This window comes from Hyperolius riggenbachi, chromosome 5 (assembly GCF_040937935.1).
Source record: "Hyperolius riggenbachi isolate aHypRig1 chromosome 5, aHypRig1.pri, whole genome shotgun sequence".
Classification (NCBI taxonomy): domain Eukaryota; kingdom Metazoa; phylum Chordata; class Amphibia; order Anura; family Hyperoliidae; genus Hyperolius; species Hyperolius riggenbachi.
This window is the reverse complement of record NC_090650.1, coordinates 405,786,551-405,804,135: the sequence shown is the minus strand read 5'-3', so window position 1 is coordinate 405,804,135 and position 17,585 is coordinate 405,786,551. Positions and strand designations below refer to the sequence as shown.

The 17,585-nt window shown below is 47.6% G+C and overlaps 1 protein-coding gene across 1 annotated transcript in view; it reads left to right on the top strand.

Moving 5' to 3' along the window:
* The first annotated feature begins 14,101 nt into the window (after window positions 1–14,101).
* CSMD3 (CUB and Sushi multiple domains 3) overlaps window positions 14,102–17,585 on the top strand; it is a 1,539,978-nt gene continuing 1,536,494 nt past the window's right edge. The window contains exon 1 of the mRNA XM_068237930.1: window positions 14,102–14,517. Coding sequence (XP_068094031.1) covers window positions 14,337–14,517 — 181 coding nt within the window. The 5' untranslated portion in view covers window positions 14,102–14,336. The remainder of the gene's footprint in view (window positions 14,518–17,585) is intronic.

Below are 17,585 nucleotides of genomic sequence, written 5' to 3'. Positions count from 1 at the left end.
AGGGGGTGCAATGCCTGAAGGGGGAGCAGCAGACACAAACAGCAGTGAGGAGGGGGGCCCGGCTCCCCCTCACCTCAGGCTACCATCAGCGCCCCCCATCCAAAGTTTTGCAGGGGGGCCCAGTGATTTCTAACTACGCCCCTAATTGGACAAATAGAGTTGGCTAATTTACTACAACCTAACAGTTCAGGAGGGTGCTTCCACCTAACCACGTTAGCTGAATTTCCCTATTAGAATACCTGCTGGATCCCCTAAAGCACACTAGCACCCAGTTGTCTGTGTTGGGGTTCTGTGTTGGGGTTTTCTGCATGCAGTCACTGTGTTGTGCGAAGGTGGCAGGACAGATACAGTGCACCATCAGCAGCAAATCTGTAAAGGCGCTAGGCTTTATGGGTTGAGTGGTCACTGTATGTCCTGGTTTTGTTTTCACAGTAAATAAAATTGAATTTCAACTCCGGTTGAGTAACTTTTTGTGATTAAATGGAATTGTTGGCAGATAAATAGGCGAGGTCATGCTCTTAACACCTATTACTATGCAGAGGTTGATTCTAATCTAAATAGATTGCAACAAATACAGCAAATAGAAATTTTATAATTGTATTAGCATAGGCCTGGCCATAACACAGCTAAACCTTCTAACCAATTACCCTCTAACCGGAATGCACCAGACTGACAAATATAACACCTAAAAAACTTCAAAAGTGGAGATAGTATTTATTTATATAGCACCAACATATCACACAGCACTGTACAGAGAATATTGTCTTGTCGCTAACCGTCCATCAGAGGGGCTCACAATCTACTCCCTACCATAGTCATATGTCTATGTGTGTATCATGTAGTGCATAGTCTATGGACAATTTAGGGGAAGCCAATTAACTTATCTGTATGTTTTTGGGGTGTGGGAGGAAACTGGAGTGCCTGGAAGAAACCCACACAGACACAGGGGGAGCATACAAACACCTTGCAGATGTTGACCAGGCTGGGATTCAAACCAGAGACCCAGCGCTGCAAAGAGAGAGCGCTAACCACTACACCACCATGCTGGCCGTAGCAGCTAGTAGCAGTTAGTAGCAGTTAGTAGCAGTTACCAACATGGCACCAACAATGACTGCATTATGAAATCACAAGCAAGTTTTAATGTGCATTGGTTATTCTTGTTTGCATGGACTATTCTTGTTTGCTCTTTAGGCTACTTTCACGCTGCAGAGTTGTGTTGCATTCCCTGGAAGAACAGGAGCGTAACATACCAAAAGGGAAAAGTTGCATCACATGTATTGCCTGTGGTTCAATACATAAAGTACATACAAACTTCGTGCAGATAGTGCCCTGGCTGAGGTTTGAATTGGGGACCTGTAATTTGTTATGTAGCTATGCACTGTTTATAATGGAGTAACATAGATTTGCACTAATAAGTATCCTTTTTAAGCAAAGAAGTTAGCAAAGCAGTGATATTCAACGTCCATTGCCAGGGTCCCAACTAGAAATCACTGGGCCCCCTGCGAAATGTTGGATGGGGCCCCCTCCCACCAGGTTAGGGGCTGGGCACTGTACAAAAGAGCCTGCTCCACACTGAATAGGGACTGTCTACAAATCTTTGTTTGCAAAACTTTGTATGATTCCTTATCAGTGGCTGAGCAGATGCAGTAATTAGAACAACTGTGCAGAGTGCAGAAAGTTTCTTTCTCTGTGCCCTTAGTTGTCTGTCCCTCAGGACTGGTCCCCCTGTGGAATCTAGGCCCCCCCTGCAGCTGCATCCCTTGCAGGATCTATTGTTACGCCCCTGTCCATTGCCTATTCTTGTTTGCCCTTTGAGTACCATGTAACATATGTACTGTATGTCCTGTTCATATTGTTAAGTCATGTAGACTTTATTCCACTATATTATTACTTGCCACCATACCTAAAAGCACTGGCGTAACAATAGAGCCTGCAGCCCCTGCCCCCACGTGGGGGAGAGCTATGGCCACATTCAGTGGGGAGGGGGGACGGTCCTCGGGCTCTCCTCTCTGTGCTCCCCTCCAGCATCAATACATTTGGGTATGCAGATGGCGAGCAGCAGCAGCTACATACCTTCCGTGCGCTCCAGTGTGGAAGTTCCTCCCTCTAGTGTTTATACAGGAACTCGCATCAGAGGCTAGATAGAGGAACTTCCATGCTGGAGCGCACGGAAGGTATGTAACTGCTGCTGCTCGCCGCCTGCATACCCACATGTATTGATGCTGGAGGGGAGCGCAGAGGGTAGAGCCCGAGGTGAGTGAGGGGGGGGGGACCGTCCCCCCTCCCCACTGAATGTGGCCATAGCTCTCCCCTCATGCTGTGACCCCTCCAGCCCCCCAAAACGGCCCCGAGCGGGCCCCGGGGGGCCCCGCCCGCTCAGAATTTTTGCAGGGGGGCCCGGTGGGGCCTAGTTACCCCCCTGCCTGAAAGGAATACTTACTAGAAAAAATAAAAATGATTTTAACTTATCTGGGGCTTCTTCCAGCCCCCTGGACTTGTCATGTGCCCATGACATCCTCCTGGTCCCTCCGGCCAGCAGCGGCAAATCCCACAAAGCTGGCCGGTCACCGAGAGTTGGCGGCTACTGTGCATGCTCAGCCCCAAGCTGCACGCACCCTGATCACGCTCCCAGGTCAGGAGAGTTCTGCACATCCACAGTAGGGATTTCCGTGTACTGTGCATGCACATAACACTCTCAGCCACGGGACCACGATCAGGGTGCAAATGGCTCAGGGCAATGCATGCGCAGTAGACGTCGACTCTTGGTGATGGAGTGGATCAAGAGGACATTGTGGGCACAAGATGTGTCCAGGAGGCTAGAAGAAGCCCCAGGTCAGTTAAAATAATTTTCTTTTTTCTTTTAATTACTCCTTTAACCACTTCCCGACCGCCTAACGAACAGGGGCGTCCGGGAAGTGGAGCCCGCAAGGACCAGCTCACCCACAGAGGCGGCGGTCCTTGTAAGGGCATGGGCGGCGCGATCGCGTCATCCGTGACGCGATCCTCCGCCGGCGCCTGTCTCCAATCACTTGCCGCAACATCCCGCCGGCCATACGGAAGCGCCGGCGGGATGTTAACCCCGTGATCGCCGCATACAAAGTGTATAATACACTTTGTAATGTTTACAAAGTGTATTATACAGGCTGCCTCCTGCCCTGGTGGTCCCAATGTCCGAGGGACCACCAGGGCAGGCTGCAGCCACCCTATGTCGCACCCAAGCACACTGATTTCTCCCCCCCTGCCCCAGATCGCCCACAGCACCCCTCAGACCCCCCCCCCCCCCCTGCCCACCCCCCAGACGCCTGTTTGCACCCAATCACCCCCCTAATCACCCATCAATCACTCCCGGCCACAATCTGTCAACGCTATTTTTCCCCCCCCTGCCCCCTGCCCCCTCCTGATCACCCCCCCCCCCCCACCCCTCAGATTCTCCCCAGACCCCCCCAGACCCCCCCCCCCCCGTGTACTGTATGCATCTATCCCCCTGATCACCTGTCAATCACCTGTCAATCACCTGTCAATCACCCATCAATCACTCCCTGTCACTGCCACCCATCAATCAGCCACTAACCTGCCCCTTGCGGGCAATCTGATCACCCACCCACACCAATAGATCGCCCGCAGATCCGACGTCAGATCACCTCCCAAGTGCAGTGTTTACATCTGTTATCTACCCTAAACACCCACTAATTACCCATTAATAACCCATCAATCACCCCCTATCACCACCTGTCACTGTTACCCATCAGATCAGACCCTAATCTGCCCCTTGCGGGCACCCAATCACCCGCCTACACGCTCAGATTGCCCTCAGACCCCCCTTATCAATTCACCAGTGCAATATTTACATCTGTGCTTCCCTGTAATAACCCACTGATCACCTGTCAATCACCTGTCAATCACCCATCAATCACCCCCTGTCACTGCCACCCATCAATCACCCCCTGGCACTGCCACCCATCAATCTGCCCCTAACCTGCCCCTTGCGGGCAATCTGATCACCCACCCACATCAATAGATCGCCCGCAGATCCGACGTCAGATCACCTCCCAAGTGCAGTGTTTACATCTGTTATCTACCCTAAACACCCACTAATTACCCATCAATCACCCATCAATCACCCCCTATCACCACCTGTCACTGTTACCCATCAGATCAGACCCTAATCTGCCCCTTGCGGGCACCCAATCACCCGCCTACACGTTAAGATTGCCCTCAGACCCCCCTTATCAATTCGCCAGTGCAATATTTACATCTGTGCTTCCCGGTAATAACCCACTGATCACCTGTCAATCACCTGTCAATCACCCATCAATCACCCCCTGTCACTGCCACCCATCAATCACCCCCTGGCACTGCCACTCATCAATCTGCCCCTAACCTGCCCCTTGTGGGCAATCTGATCACCCACCCACACCAATAGATCGCCCGCAGATCCGACGTCAGATCACCTCCCAAGTGCAGTGTTTACATCTGTTATCTACCCTAAACACCCACTAATTACCCATCAATCACCCCCTTTCACCACCTGTCACTGTTACCCATCAGATCAGACCCTAATCTGCCCCTTGCGGGCACCCAATCACTCGCCAACACGCTCAGATTGCCCTCAGACCCCCCCTTATCAATTCGCCAGTGCATTAGTTACATCTGTTCTTCCCTGTAATAACCCACTGATCACCTGTCAATCACCTGTCAATCACCCATCAATCACCCCCTGTCACTGCCACCCATCAACCACCCCCTGTCACTGCCACTCATCAATCAGCCCCTAACCTGCCCCTTGCGGGCAATCTGATCACCCACCCACACCAATAGTTCGCCCGCAGATCCGACGTCAGATCACCTCGCAAGTGCAGTGTTTATATCTGTTCTCTACCCTAAACACCCACTAATTACCCATCAATCACCCCCTGTCACTGCTACCTATCAGATTAGACCCCTATCTGCCCCTAGGGCACCCAATCACCCGCCCACACCCTCAGAATGCCCTCAGGCCCCAGCCCTGATCACCTCGCCAGTGTATTGCTTGCATCTATTCCACCCTCTAATCACACCTTGAGACACCCATCAATCCCCTGCTGTCACCCCCTAGCACACCTACCCATCAGATCAGGCCCTAATTTTCCCCGTGTGGGCTCCTGATCACTCGGCCAAACCCTCAGATCCCCCTCAGACCCCCTTCCGATCACCTCCCCAGTGCATTGATTGCATCTATTTTCCCCTCTAACCACCCCCTGAGACACCCATCAATCACCTCCTGTCACCCCCCTAGCACTCCTATCCATCAGATCAGGCCCAAAACATCCTGTCATCTAAAAGGCCACCCTGCATATGACCGGTTCCACAAAATTCGCTCCCTCATAGACCACCTGTCATCAAAATTTGCAGATGCTTATACCCCTGAACAGTCATTTTTAGACATTTGGTTTCCAGACTACTCACGGTTTTGAGCCCGTAAAATGCCAGGGCGGTATAGGAACCCCACAAACTGACCCCATTTTAGAAAAAAGACACCCCAATGTATTCTGTTAGGTGTATGACGAGTTCATAGAAGATTTTATTTTTTGTCAAAAGTTAGCGGAAATTGATTTTTGGTTTTTTTTTCACAAAGTGTCATTTTTCACTAACTTGTGACAAAAAATAAAATCTTCTATGAACTCGCCATACACCTAACGGAATACCTTGGGGTGTCTTCTTTCTAAAATGGGGTCACATGTGGGGTTCCTATACTGCCCTGGCATTTTAGGGGCCCTAAACCGTGAGGAGTAGTCTAGAAAAAAAATGCCTCAAAATGACCAGGGCGGTATAGGAACCCCACAAACTGACCCCATTTTAGAAAAAAGACACCCCAATGTATTCTGTTAGGTGTATGACGAGTTCATAGAAGATTTTATTTTTTGTCAAAAGTTAGCGGAAATTGATTTTTTTTTTCACAAAGTGTCATTTTTCACTAACTTGTGACAAAAAATAAAATCTTCTATGAACTCGCCAGACACCTAACGGAATACCTTGGGGTGTCTTCTTTCTAAAATGGGGTCACATGTGGGGTTCCTATACTGCCCTGGCATTTTAGGGGCCCTAAACCGTGAGGAGTAGTCTAGAAAACAAATGCCTCAAAATGACCTGTGATTAGGACGTTGGGCCCCTTAGCGCACCTAGGCTGCAAAAAAGTGTCACACATGTGGTATCGCCGTACTCAGGAGAAGTAGTATAATGTGTTTTGGGGTGTATTTTTACACATACCCATGCTGGGTGGGAGAAATCTCTCTGTAAATGGACAATTGTGTGTAAAAAAAATCAAACAATTGTCATTTACAGAGATATTTCTCCCACCCAGCATGGGTATGTGTAAAAATACACCCCAAAACACATTATACTACTTCTCCTGAGTACGGCGGTACCACATATGTGGCACTTTTTTACACCCTAAGTACTCTAAGGGGCTCAAAGTCCAATGAGTACCTTTAGGATTTCACAGGTCATTTTGCGACATTTGGTTTCAAGACTACTCCTCACGGTTTAGGGCCCCTAAAATGCCAGGGCAGTATAGGAACCCCACAAATGACCCCATTCTAGAAAGAAGACACCCAAACGTATTCCGTTAGGAGTATGGTGAGTTCATAGAAGATTTTATTTTTTGTCTCAAGTTAGTGGAAAATGACACTTTGTGAAAAAAAAACAATTAAAATCAATTTCCGCTAACTTGTGACAAAAAAATAAAAACCTCTATGAACTCACCATACTCCTAACGGAATACCTTGGGGTGTCTTCTTTCTAAAATGGGGTCATTAGTGGGGTTCCTATACTGCCCTGGCATTTTAGGGGCCCTAAACCGTGAGTAGTCTTGAAACAAAAATGATCTGTGAAATCCTAAAGGTACTCATTGGACTTTGGGCCCCTTAGCGCAGTTAGGCTGCAAAAAAGTGCCAATCATGTGGTATCGCTGTACTCGGGAGAAGTAGTATAATGTGTTTTGGGGTGTATTTTTACACATACCCATGCTGGGTGAGAGAAATACCTCTGTAAATGACAATCTTTTGATTTTTTTACACACAATTGTCCATTTACAGAGTTATTTCTCCCACCCAGCATGGGTATGTGTAAAAATACACCCCAAAACACATTGTACTACTTCTTCCGAGTACGGCGATACCACATGTGTGGCACTTTTTTGCACCCTAACTGCGCTAAGGGGCCCAAAGTCCAATGAGCACCTTTAGGATTTCACAGGTCATTTTGAGAAATTTCGTTTCAAGACTACTCCTCACGGTTTAGGGCCCCTAAAATGCCAGGACAGTATAGGAACCCCACAAATGACTCCATTTTAGAAAGAAGACACCCCAAGGTATTCTGTTAGTAGTAGGGTGAGTTCATAGAAGATTTTATTTTTTGTCACAAGTTAGCGGAAATTGATTTTTATTGTTTTTTTTCACAAAGTGTCATTTACCGCTAACTTGTGACAAAAAATAAAATCTTCTATGAACTCACCATACTACTAACGGAATACCTTGGGGTGTCTTCTTTCTAAAATGGGGTCATTTGTGGGGTTCCTATACTGTCCTGGCATTTTAGGGGCCCTAAACTGTGAGGAGTAGTCTTGAAACGAAATTTCTCAAAATGACCTGTGAAATCCTAAAGGTACTCATTGGACTTTGGGCCCCTTAGCGCAGTTAGGGTGCAAAGAAGTGCCACACATGTGGTATCGCCGTACTCAGGAGAAGTAGTATAATGTGTTTTGGGGTGTATTTTTACACATACCCATGCTGAGTGGGAGAAAGATCTCTGTAAATGGACAATTGTGTGTAAAAAAATTTAAAAAATTGTCATTTACAGAGATATTTCTCCCACCCAGCATTGGTATGTGTAAAAATACACCCCAAAACACATTATACTACTTCTCCTGAGTACGGCAATACCACATGTGTGGCACTTTTTTGCAGCCTAACTGCGCTAAGGGGCCCAAAGTCCAATGAGCACCTTTAGGCTTTACAGGGGTGCTTACAAATTAGCACCCCCCAAAATGCGAGGACAGTAAACACACTGTGTAAAAGACACTTCAAGGTATTCAGAGAGGGGCATGGTGAGTCCGTGGCAGATTTCATTTTTTTTTGTCGCAAGTTAGAAGAAATGGAAACTTTTTTTTTTTTTGTCACAAATGTGTCATTTTCCGCTTATTTGTGACAAAAATTAATATCTTCTATGAACTCACTATGCCTCTCAGTGAATACTTTGGGATGTCTTCTTTCCAAAATGGGGTCATTTGGGGGGTATTTATACTATCCTGGAATTCTAGCCCCTCATGAAACATGTCAGGTGGTCAGAAAAGTCATAGATGCTTGAAAATGGGAAAATTCACTTTTTGCACCATAGTTTGTAAACGCTATAACTTTTACCCAAACCAATAAATATACACTGAATGGGGTTTTTTTTTTAATCAAAAACATGTTTGTCCACATTTTTCGCGCTGCATGTATACAGAAATTTTACTTTATTTGAAAAGTGTCAGCACAGAAATTTAAAAAAATCATTTTTTTGCCAAAATTCATGTCTTTTTTGATGAATATAATAAAAAGTAAAAATCGCAGGAGCAATCAAATAGCACCAAAAGAAAGCTTTATTAGTGACAAGAAAAGGAGCCAAAATTCATTTAGGTGGTAGGTTGTATGAGCGAGCAATAAACCGTGAAAGCTGCAGTGGTCTGAATGAAAAAAAAGTGGCCGGTCCTTAAGGGGGGTTAAGCCCACGGTCCTCAAGTGGTTAATAAAAATGACTGAACCAATATAAAGGGATGTAACTGGATAAATGACAGAAAGAAACAGAGGCAAGAAAAGAGGTGAATTACCTATAATACTAATCACAGTGGCATAGTGGTTAATGCTCTCACCTTGCAATGCTGGGTTCCCGGTTCAAATCCCAGCCAGGTCAACATATGCAAGGAGTTTGTATGTTCTCCCTGTGTCTGTGTGAGTTTCCTCTGGGAACTCCGGATTCTTCCCACATCCCCAAAACATACAGATAAATTATTCCTCCTAAACATAAAAAAAATGGCCCTAGACAATGATAAATACACTACACAATACAAACATAGACATATGACTATGGTAGGGATTAGATTGTGAGCTCCTCTGAAGGACAGTTAGTGACATGACAATATACTATAAATAAAAGTTGTAAGTATGTACGGATGCACAGCTGCATGTCTACATCACAACTGCCACACTAAGCAGCCGCCCACACTAAGTCACCGCCTACACCTGGGCCACCACCACCCAGAACTGTACAGGTGCACGGGGGGTGGGGGGTTATGCATGGGGGCATTGTAGGGGGTGACACACAAGGAGGGGTTTTGAGAATTAGGGGTTTCCTGGTTAGGAAGAAAAGAAATAACAGAGATGAGGAGATGAAAGAAATTCAGTAGAGGGAAGAGAGGACAGAGAAGAGAAATAGAAGAGAGATACAAAGAAGCGAAGTAGATGTAACTGCAACAACATTTGACTTAAACAGTGAGCAGGGCCCTGTGGCTCTGGGGCAAACTGTAGCATTGCCCCCCCCCCCCCTCCCTGCCATTACCCCTCTGATTCCCGGAGCCCGGCTGCCGGTATAATAGCAGCCATAATTACCTATTGGTCCCAGCGGGTGAGCGGACGGGCAGCGGCTGCACTCTGAGACACGCTGTCTCCTTCCCACTCTATGGCCCGGCTTGCCATGTGTAAACACGCTCCGGTCTTAGAGTGAGAGGGAGACAGTGTGTCTCAGAGTGCAGCTGCTGCCCGTCCGCTACCTTGCCGGGACCAATAGGTAATTATGCCTGCTATTATACTTGCAGGGCCCAGGGGAGCAGTGCGAGCAGGGGGGGAGCAGGCAGAATGTAGCAGGGTCGGCGCTGCAGGGGCCTCAGCAGAGGTCGGGGCCTCGGGGCAATTGCCCCCTTTGCCTCTATGGTAGCGCCGGCCCTGACAGTGAGAAATCTTTTAGAAATAAACAGGTTATTTGGGTGCAGCAGGATTATCAGTGTAATTCGGGTGATGGGGTTAGTCGGACCCTGAATCACTTCTCCCTTCAAGTTGCTACAACTCGGAGTGGGAATAGTATTTAATTCCACCTGGAATTTCAGTGGCACAGAGTGAGCCGTCATCATTTGTCTCACCCTGTGCCAGTGGCATAGCTAAGGAGCTTTGGGCCCCAGTGCAAGTTTTACATTTGGCCCTCCAAGCACTCCATACATAACAACGGGTATGCAGCATCAACACCTGCCAAGGACAACCACAGTATTAGAGGTGCAAGGAAGGAATGGGTAACAGTTTGTGAATGACTACAACTATTCAAAGCCTCTATAGAAGTGATTACTACCAGCACAGGACCAGTAAAGCGCTAATAGTGACATTGAGGGTGAGTCCCTTGGGGCTCTTCAATCCTAAGGGCCCAGGTGCAGTTGCCACCTCTGCATCCCCTATTGCTACATCCACTGCTCTGTGCCCAACTGACTGAGCGGCAAAACCATACACACTCCTTTTAGAATACCTAGGAACAGGGCTGTTTCTTGGGCAGTGCGGGCAAGGCGACCACCTGGGGCGCAGCCTGGCAAATAGAAAGAGGGGGGGCAGACAGAAGGACACAGCCGCTAGGGAGCTGGTAATGTGTGGTGCAGCCAAATGGCAAAAGAAAGAAGATTACTGTAACGATCTGTGAAGATCAGTGTCACACCCAGGGCCTTAATTATTGGTGATCCGCAGAATCACCAATAATACAAGGATTGACCCGATTATATAGCAATCTGCGGAATTGCTAATAATGCGGGCAGATCAAAAAGGGAGTAGACACACGAACAGAGCAACAAAATACAATGCAGAATAAATACACAAGTTTGTGGAAATGTCCACCACTCGGTAATTCCTCAGAGGTGTGGTTACCTCTGAATGGGAACCCCCGTGTGTGAGATTCTCCAAGGAAGCAGTGGAGGAATCTCGGCCTCTGGCAGTAACGGTCTGCTAGGGCGGGCGTCTAAGAGAGGCAAGCCTCAGGGCCCATTTCCACTATCGCGAATTTCGCATGCAAATTCGCATAGCAATACAAGTGAATGGGACTGTTTCCACTTGTCAGGATTCCTTTGCGTTTTTCTGTGCAGAAATAATTTGCATGGCAGAGCCATCAGAATTCGCATACCGCATACCGCTATGTGAATCGCATACAATGTATTTAATAGAAAATTCGCATGAGGTTTGTGTATGCGAATTTTCATGCGAATTCGCATGGAAACAATGGAAAAGCACACCAGCACTGCCATGGTTAAATTCGCATACATCGTCATCCATGCGAATTCGCATGAAAATTTGCATAGACCCGCATGCGAATTTTTACCGCGGCGATTCGCACTGCACAAGTGGAAATGCAGCCTCAGATAGTTACCCTACAGTGGGAGACATTCCACTGAAGGGAGAAAGGTCAGACACATAGAGGTTCGGCAACAGATCAGGCGGCAACAGTACAGAAACGTGAGACGAGAGAATAGTCAGAAACCAAGCCAATAGTCGATAACGGTACGGGCTGGCGAAGTACAGAATCAGGAAGCAAAAGGATAGTCAAGACAGGCACAGAATCATACAAAATAAATCAAGATGATTCAATATGCGTATATATTGGTGATAAACCAATATATAACGCAATATCAAATACAAGGCTAGCTAGGTGTGACAAGATCCGGGGTCCTGCCGGATTACCACACGGGAACTGACTAGGTCTGAGTGCTGACACAGGGTATCGCAAACACAGACGAAGTGCAACTGAAAAGCACTTCCTTATATACTGCCTGGGAGAGAAGTCTCCAACCCAAGCAGCAACCAATCAGAGCAGGCTAAAACGTTAGCTGACCTCCAGGTCAGCTGACAGGCTTTCTAGGAGCATAAAGGCGTGCCTGGCGTGCGCGCGCACCCCCTAGAGGCAAGATGGCAGAGCCCTGGTGAGCAGCACGCTGGTGAGTTTGGCGCAGTGCGCTCGAAAGGTTTTGCGCAGCGGATGCGGACGAATTTCCGCATCCTGCGTTGGAAAGTCCGCTTGCCGAACTGGATGCGACCATTTTTCCGCAATCCATCCGGCGTTGCGGATTTTTCGTTACAATTACCAGTGTGATCACCTTCCTTGACTCCCCCTGGGCTGCCGGCGGCAAGTCATCTTTAATCACCACCGTGTAATCAGAGCCGGGACAAGGTCCTCCAGCACCCAGGGCTGAGACACCAAAGTGCGCCCCTCTATCCCTCCCACCCCAGGCGTCACACACTGATTGCTATTAGAGGTTCCCCGGGGCCCCCAACACCTTACTCTCTAGTTATCTGGCTTGCAGTTACTTCCATGCATCCCCTTTTCTTACTTCTCAGTGCTTCAAATTCATAGGGGAATGATAGCTGAGTGAGTTGTGCGCCCCCTCGTACACTGCGCCCTGAGGCTGGAGACTCTCTCGCCTCTGCCTCGGCCCGGCTCTGTGTGTGATGACACCTGATGTCCTGTAGCAGTACTGCAGGCTCTCTTTGCCAGTGTGTTTTCCTGGTCCCTGCTTCCTTCTGGATGAGCGGCTGGTCACTAAGTAAGTAGGCAGATCTACTTGTGACCTGTGGCTGTGTGATTGTCTCTACAAAGAAAGGGTTGGGGAGGGGAGGGGGGGAGCAATTTTTACACCCTCGCCTTGGATGCAGTGTAGCTAGAAACTGCCCTGCCTAGGAAGTCCTTTTGAACTCACTTATTGGTGGCACTGAATATATGATGACTTAACTAAATAAGAGTCTACACTGGGAAAAGAAAACATAGGCTGAAGATTACATAAAGGAAAATTAGTAAAATATGCAAATGAGGGTAGCATGTGATCAGAAAATTAGGAGTGGATGAAAAGGGGAAGAAATGAAAAATAATGAACTGGTGAAGCCACTTGTACCAGTGGAGAAATGCCTCGGAACACATGTTGAAGTGACCTTTTTTGCCAAAATTGACTGGCAAAGTGATAATGGAGGGAAGAAATAAAATGGAGGGATATGAGGAACCCACTTGGGTTGGTAGTGAAAGTCTTAGCTTTTTGTTATTTGCAATGGATACATATCTTCACTAGCAAAGACAAGAAAACAGACAGGGGTGTAAAAGATGACAGCATAAAAGGGAGGGGTTGGAGGGGAGAGATCAGAGAACTAAAGGTGAGAGGGGGGAGATTGAAAACACATGGAATAGCCTCAGCTACAGCCAGCCTTTTACCCCTGGTGCTTCCTCATTTGCACACACCTTATCACTGGATAGCTATATTTCACCCGAGGGTGCCCCACGTCTTTCACGAGACCCAGCAACGCCCCTGCCATGTATGACCAGCTGAACCTGGCCAGGGTGCTAAATCCTAATCAGCTTGATCGCAGCCTGGCAGCCTGTAGATGGCACAAGCGTTCTATCAATGCTGGGCATTAACCCCTCCCTGCCCGCCAGTCCAGCATCAGCAGCAGCAGAAGCAGCAGCACATCCTTCCCGAGCTCCTGTCCCAAAATCTGAACACGGTGCAAACTTCGCTGTCATTGGCACCCCCCCCCCCCCCCCCTCCCAGCTGTCCCTGGCATGCGTTAGTGTGTGTGCAGTCAGAGCCTGTCCCCAGCAGCAGCAGCAGCAGCAGCAGCAAGCACGCCCCACTCTTTGCCATGCTCACATGCCACAGCCTGGACTGACAGCCTCCCCCTGCCTGCCTCTCTCCCCCTCTCCCTCTCTCTGCATTCCTTCCTTGCACAGCCTCAGCAGCAGCACCAGGATCTGTTGCAGCGCCAGGAGCTGAATTGATAGCTTTTATTATCTTCTGTATTTCTCCTTGAGGCTCCAGTGAAGAGATTTCAGTCATCTGTTTAGAGTGGGTAGAAGGAGTGAGGAGGAGGAAGCTGTGCCAGGCTATAACTGAATGCTGCTGCTGATGCCACGCTGATGCTGCTGCTCAGCAGCGCCCGGGCACCCTCCTCCTGCAGCAGCAGCGGAGCCCAGGTGATCTGAGTGCCCCCCGCAAAATAAATTGGTCGGGTTTTCCAGTCGGAAGTGTGATCCAGCCCTGGCCGGGGGAGAAGGAGGAGGAGGAGGAGGGTATGGCAAGACACCATCGCTAGTATCTTGATGCCCCCGTTGGAGAAGATGGTTGAGTCCTCGTCAAGGTTGCTGCCGTGGTATCCCAGGAACAGCATCCACTCTGTGCTGTGACCGCGCAGCATCAGCACCAAATCCGGCCGAGGCATCCAGGAGAGGAGCATCTTTCTCCTCATCTACATCTTCTGCCTCTTCTTCTTCTACAGCTCTTTATTTTTTTTCCTGCTGCTTATTAGGAGGATAACATGAAAGCCAGCTGCAAAGGGGGGACTCGGGAGCCAGCCAAGGCAGCCAGGCACTTGGACAAAAAGGGATGTATTAAATGTGGACTCGTGGACTCCCCATGCCTCGGGAAAATGGCATTGCAGAGTGGATTTACATTGGGTTATTACCTGTTTTTTCTACTGATGGTGACTTGTGTGAGAGGTAAGAGGGGAGAAAAATTGCACGCCTGTATCCTAATGATTAAAAAAATGAGCAATATTTTATTTATTTTTAATTATTTTGTAAATTGAACGATTTATGTATTCTTCTCTGTGAGTTAACGGTCTGTGTGGGGTATAGGCTATGCTCACATACCCACCTGTCATGTGGATTGCCTTCATAAAGGATGTGTCTATTTGGAAAGGCGAATGGGGTAGGCGCATTGTGTGCTCAATGCAGTGATTGAGCCTGGAGCTCGATAAATATTCTTGCAGTATGCTCAGATGAGAGACGTGAGTTGCCTCATACAAGCTGAACTAGTGGCTGTACCAAAGCTCTATTCCCCCATTAGATCTCCACAGTTTTTGCTTAGGGGGGGGGGGGGGGGTCTGCTTTTTTTCCCCTTACAGCCATCCTCCAGCTTAATCCACCAGCCCCCAGATTGAAGTTGATGTGCCCCTGCTATCTGCCAGCCTAGACTGGGCTCCATCTACCCCCTCCTGGCAGGCGACTTAAAGTTATGGATGGCACAGACTGTGCCTGCGGAGCCCCAGACAGGCTGCTATGTGCCTGCTATGAGAAGAGAGAGGGGGCTTAGAGGGGAAGCTGTGTAAAATGAAGGCTAGCAGGCTACTGTACAGCACCCCCAGGCATGCATCTCTGCACAGGCAAGGCTTGCCACCCATTCAGAATGGGGTGTCACATTTAGGCTGGAGAGTGGATGGCATATGCACCCACTGTATGGATGGGCACAGGTGTCTGCCAGTATCATGCTAACGTCACCAATTCCATACGTATGATACAGATGGGGGAATGGAGGCTGTAGCCAGCCAAGGAGCCTGATCTGTGCTTGGAATCTTAAAAAAAAAGGGCAAAAAAACCTGATCAGTCTTACCAATGAATTGGCTTCTCAGGAGGAGATAGAGAATGGGCATGACAGACAACAGTGCATTATGTGTGTGCATGTGTGTGTGTCGTTCTGCTTGTGCCTGCATGCACTGACAACTCTGCCTGCTAGCACATATCATCATGATTATCACCAGATGCTATTGATCCAGCATTTAATACATGTGGGCACTATGCATGCCTGAAGATCTGGCATAGGGGCTGAGAGATATTGAATAGAAAAAAAGGTTGTGATGGATAAGTGGTGGTGTTTGGAGGCAAGGATGGGTGGGTGGTGATGGGGGGGGGGGGGTGAAAAGCCCCCCCCTAAGTTAAGCCATGCTTGAATTGGAAGATGCTTGGTCAACAGGGTATTGCCAACGCATCTGTCCGTTCCCACAAGCATAAAGTAGCTCGTTTGCATGAAATGGAATTGGTAATTCATGTTCCAGGGGTTGTGTGTGTGTGTGTGTGTGTGTGTGGGGGGGGGGGGGATTGTTAACTCATTGCACGATATCTGACATTATATCGGGAGATAGGCAGCATGCTTGGAATTTTAATTACCTCCCTAATTACTAAAAGCTCTTGCCTGATGCCTGGATGCAGGTCTCTCTGTCGGCTTAATGCAATTGGTCAATAAAGCATCATGTTTTTGATCAGATCATGTCCATCTGCCAGGACATGCAATTTTTAACTTTGTATATATGCATATATATATCTATTTTTAGATTAATTTTAAATCCCTTGATATACCCTTTTATTTTTTTTTTATTTTTTTTTTCAGATTTTTTTTTCTACTACACATTATTTTACCCTGATTATTGGTTCCTTAAGACGTGTGTGTGTGTGTGTGTGTGTGTGCGTGTCTGCGTGTGTCTGCGTAGAAGCTTTTTGCTATAATGGATGATTATAGTGGTGCTCTGTGATTTGGAGACACTGGGAGGCAGCATCTCTCAAACAGTGGAGAGAGCAGGCTGGGCGATTGGGGTTTAAATTGTAATATTTTATCTCTGGAACAAAGTAAGGTGTCACGATACCTGTTGATTAATTTCCTGCAGAACCATTTTTTTTCTTTGGAATGGCGAGCAGCCACTGGATTAACTGTGCCCTACATGAATTAATTAGATGATCAGCATTTAGTTATTAATATTTGTTTATTTTTTAATTTATTTTTGTTAATTTTTGTTTGTTTGTTTTTTTCCTGCTCTTTTTGTGCGTGTGGGTGTTTTTTATTATTTGTATTGAATACAGGTGCCCTGTACTCTTTTTAGAACATCTTCTAGTCTCCTCTACTCCAATCAGTATTTGTAAATTGCTCTCTGATTGAGCTGGTTAAGCTGATTTTGTACTGCTGGACACTGAAAGAGTGGAGGGCAGGGGTGGGGTGTCAGGGATGGGCGCGTGGGTGGCATTGGGAATTTAGGATATGAGACAGCTCCAAATTAAAAGGAAGGGAGGGGGGGACCTGGGAAGGATGTGAGTAATGGGAATGTAAATGAGACATACAGATGAGTACAGTGTTGGGAGATGGAAAAGCCAAATGAGCAACAGGACGTCACAGTGGATCGTTACGGTGGTAGCGAATAAAACTCAGGCGACACGCAGGAAAATAAATAGATCATGTCAATATTTATGATGCAATCAATTCTGATGAGCGAGGTAGTGTATTAAATTAAATTACCCGGAGTAAATGTACAATTCATTCCAGCCTCTAAGTAAATGATGTTTAAAATAATGAATGAAGGAGACAAGAAAGGGATTAATGTAGGAACGTGTGTGTGCCTGCTGGGCACTGCTGTGTGCATCAGATTCCTATATTAACAGTAAGGAAAAGAACAACAACCTGTATTGGTAGATACTAGATTGGATGATTGATTGGTATGATGGAATGAGTAACACAGCAGTATTGGGAATAGTAAGTATTTGTGGGTTCTTAGAACACTACAAGATAGAAAGAATTAAGTGATAGACAGAGTGGGGTAATGAGGGGCTTGCATCAAAGAGAATGTGTATAGGTGGTATGGGGGGATCAGAGAAAGAGAGGGGGGGGGGCAGTGATGGGGGGGGGGGATCAGAGAAAGAGAGGGGGAGCTGTGATGGGGGGGGGGGTACAGAGAAAGAAGGCTGATGAGAAACACGGACAGAGGGAGAAAGAAAGCACAGAGTGTGGGGGAGGGGGGGGGGGT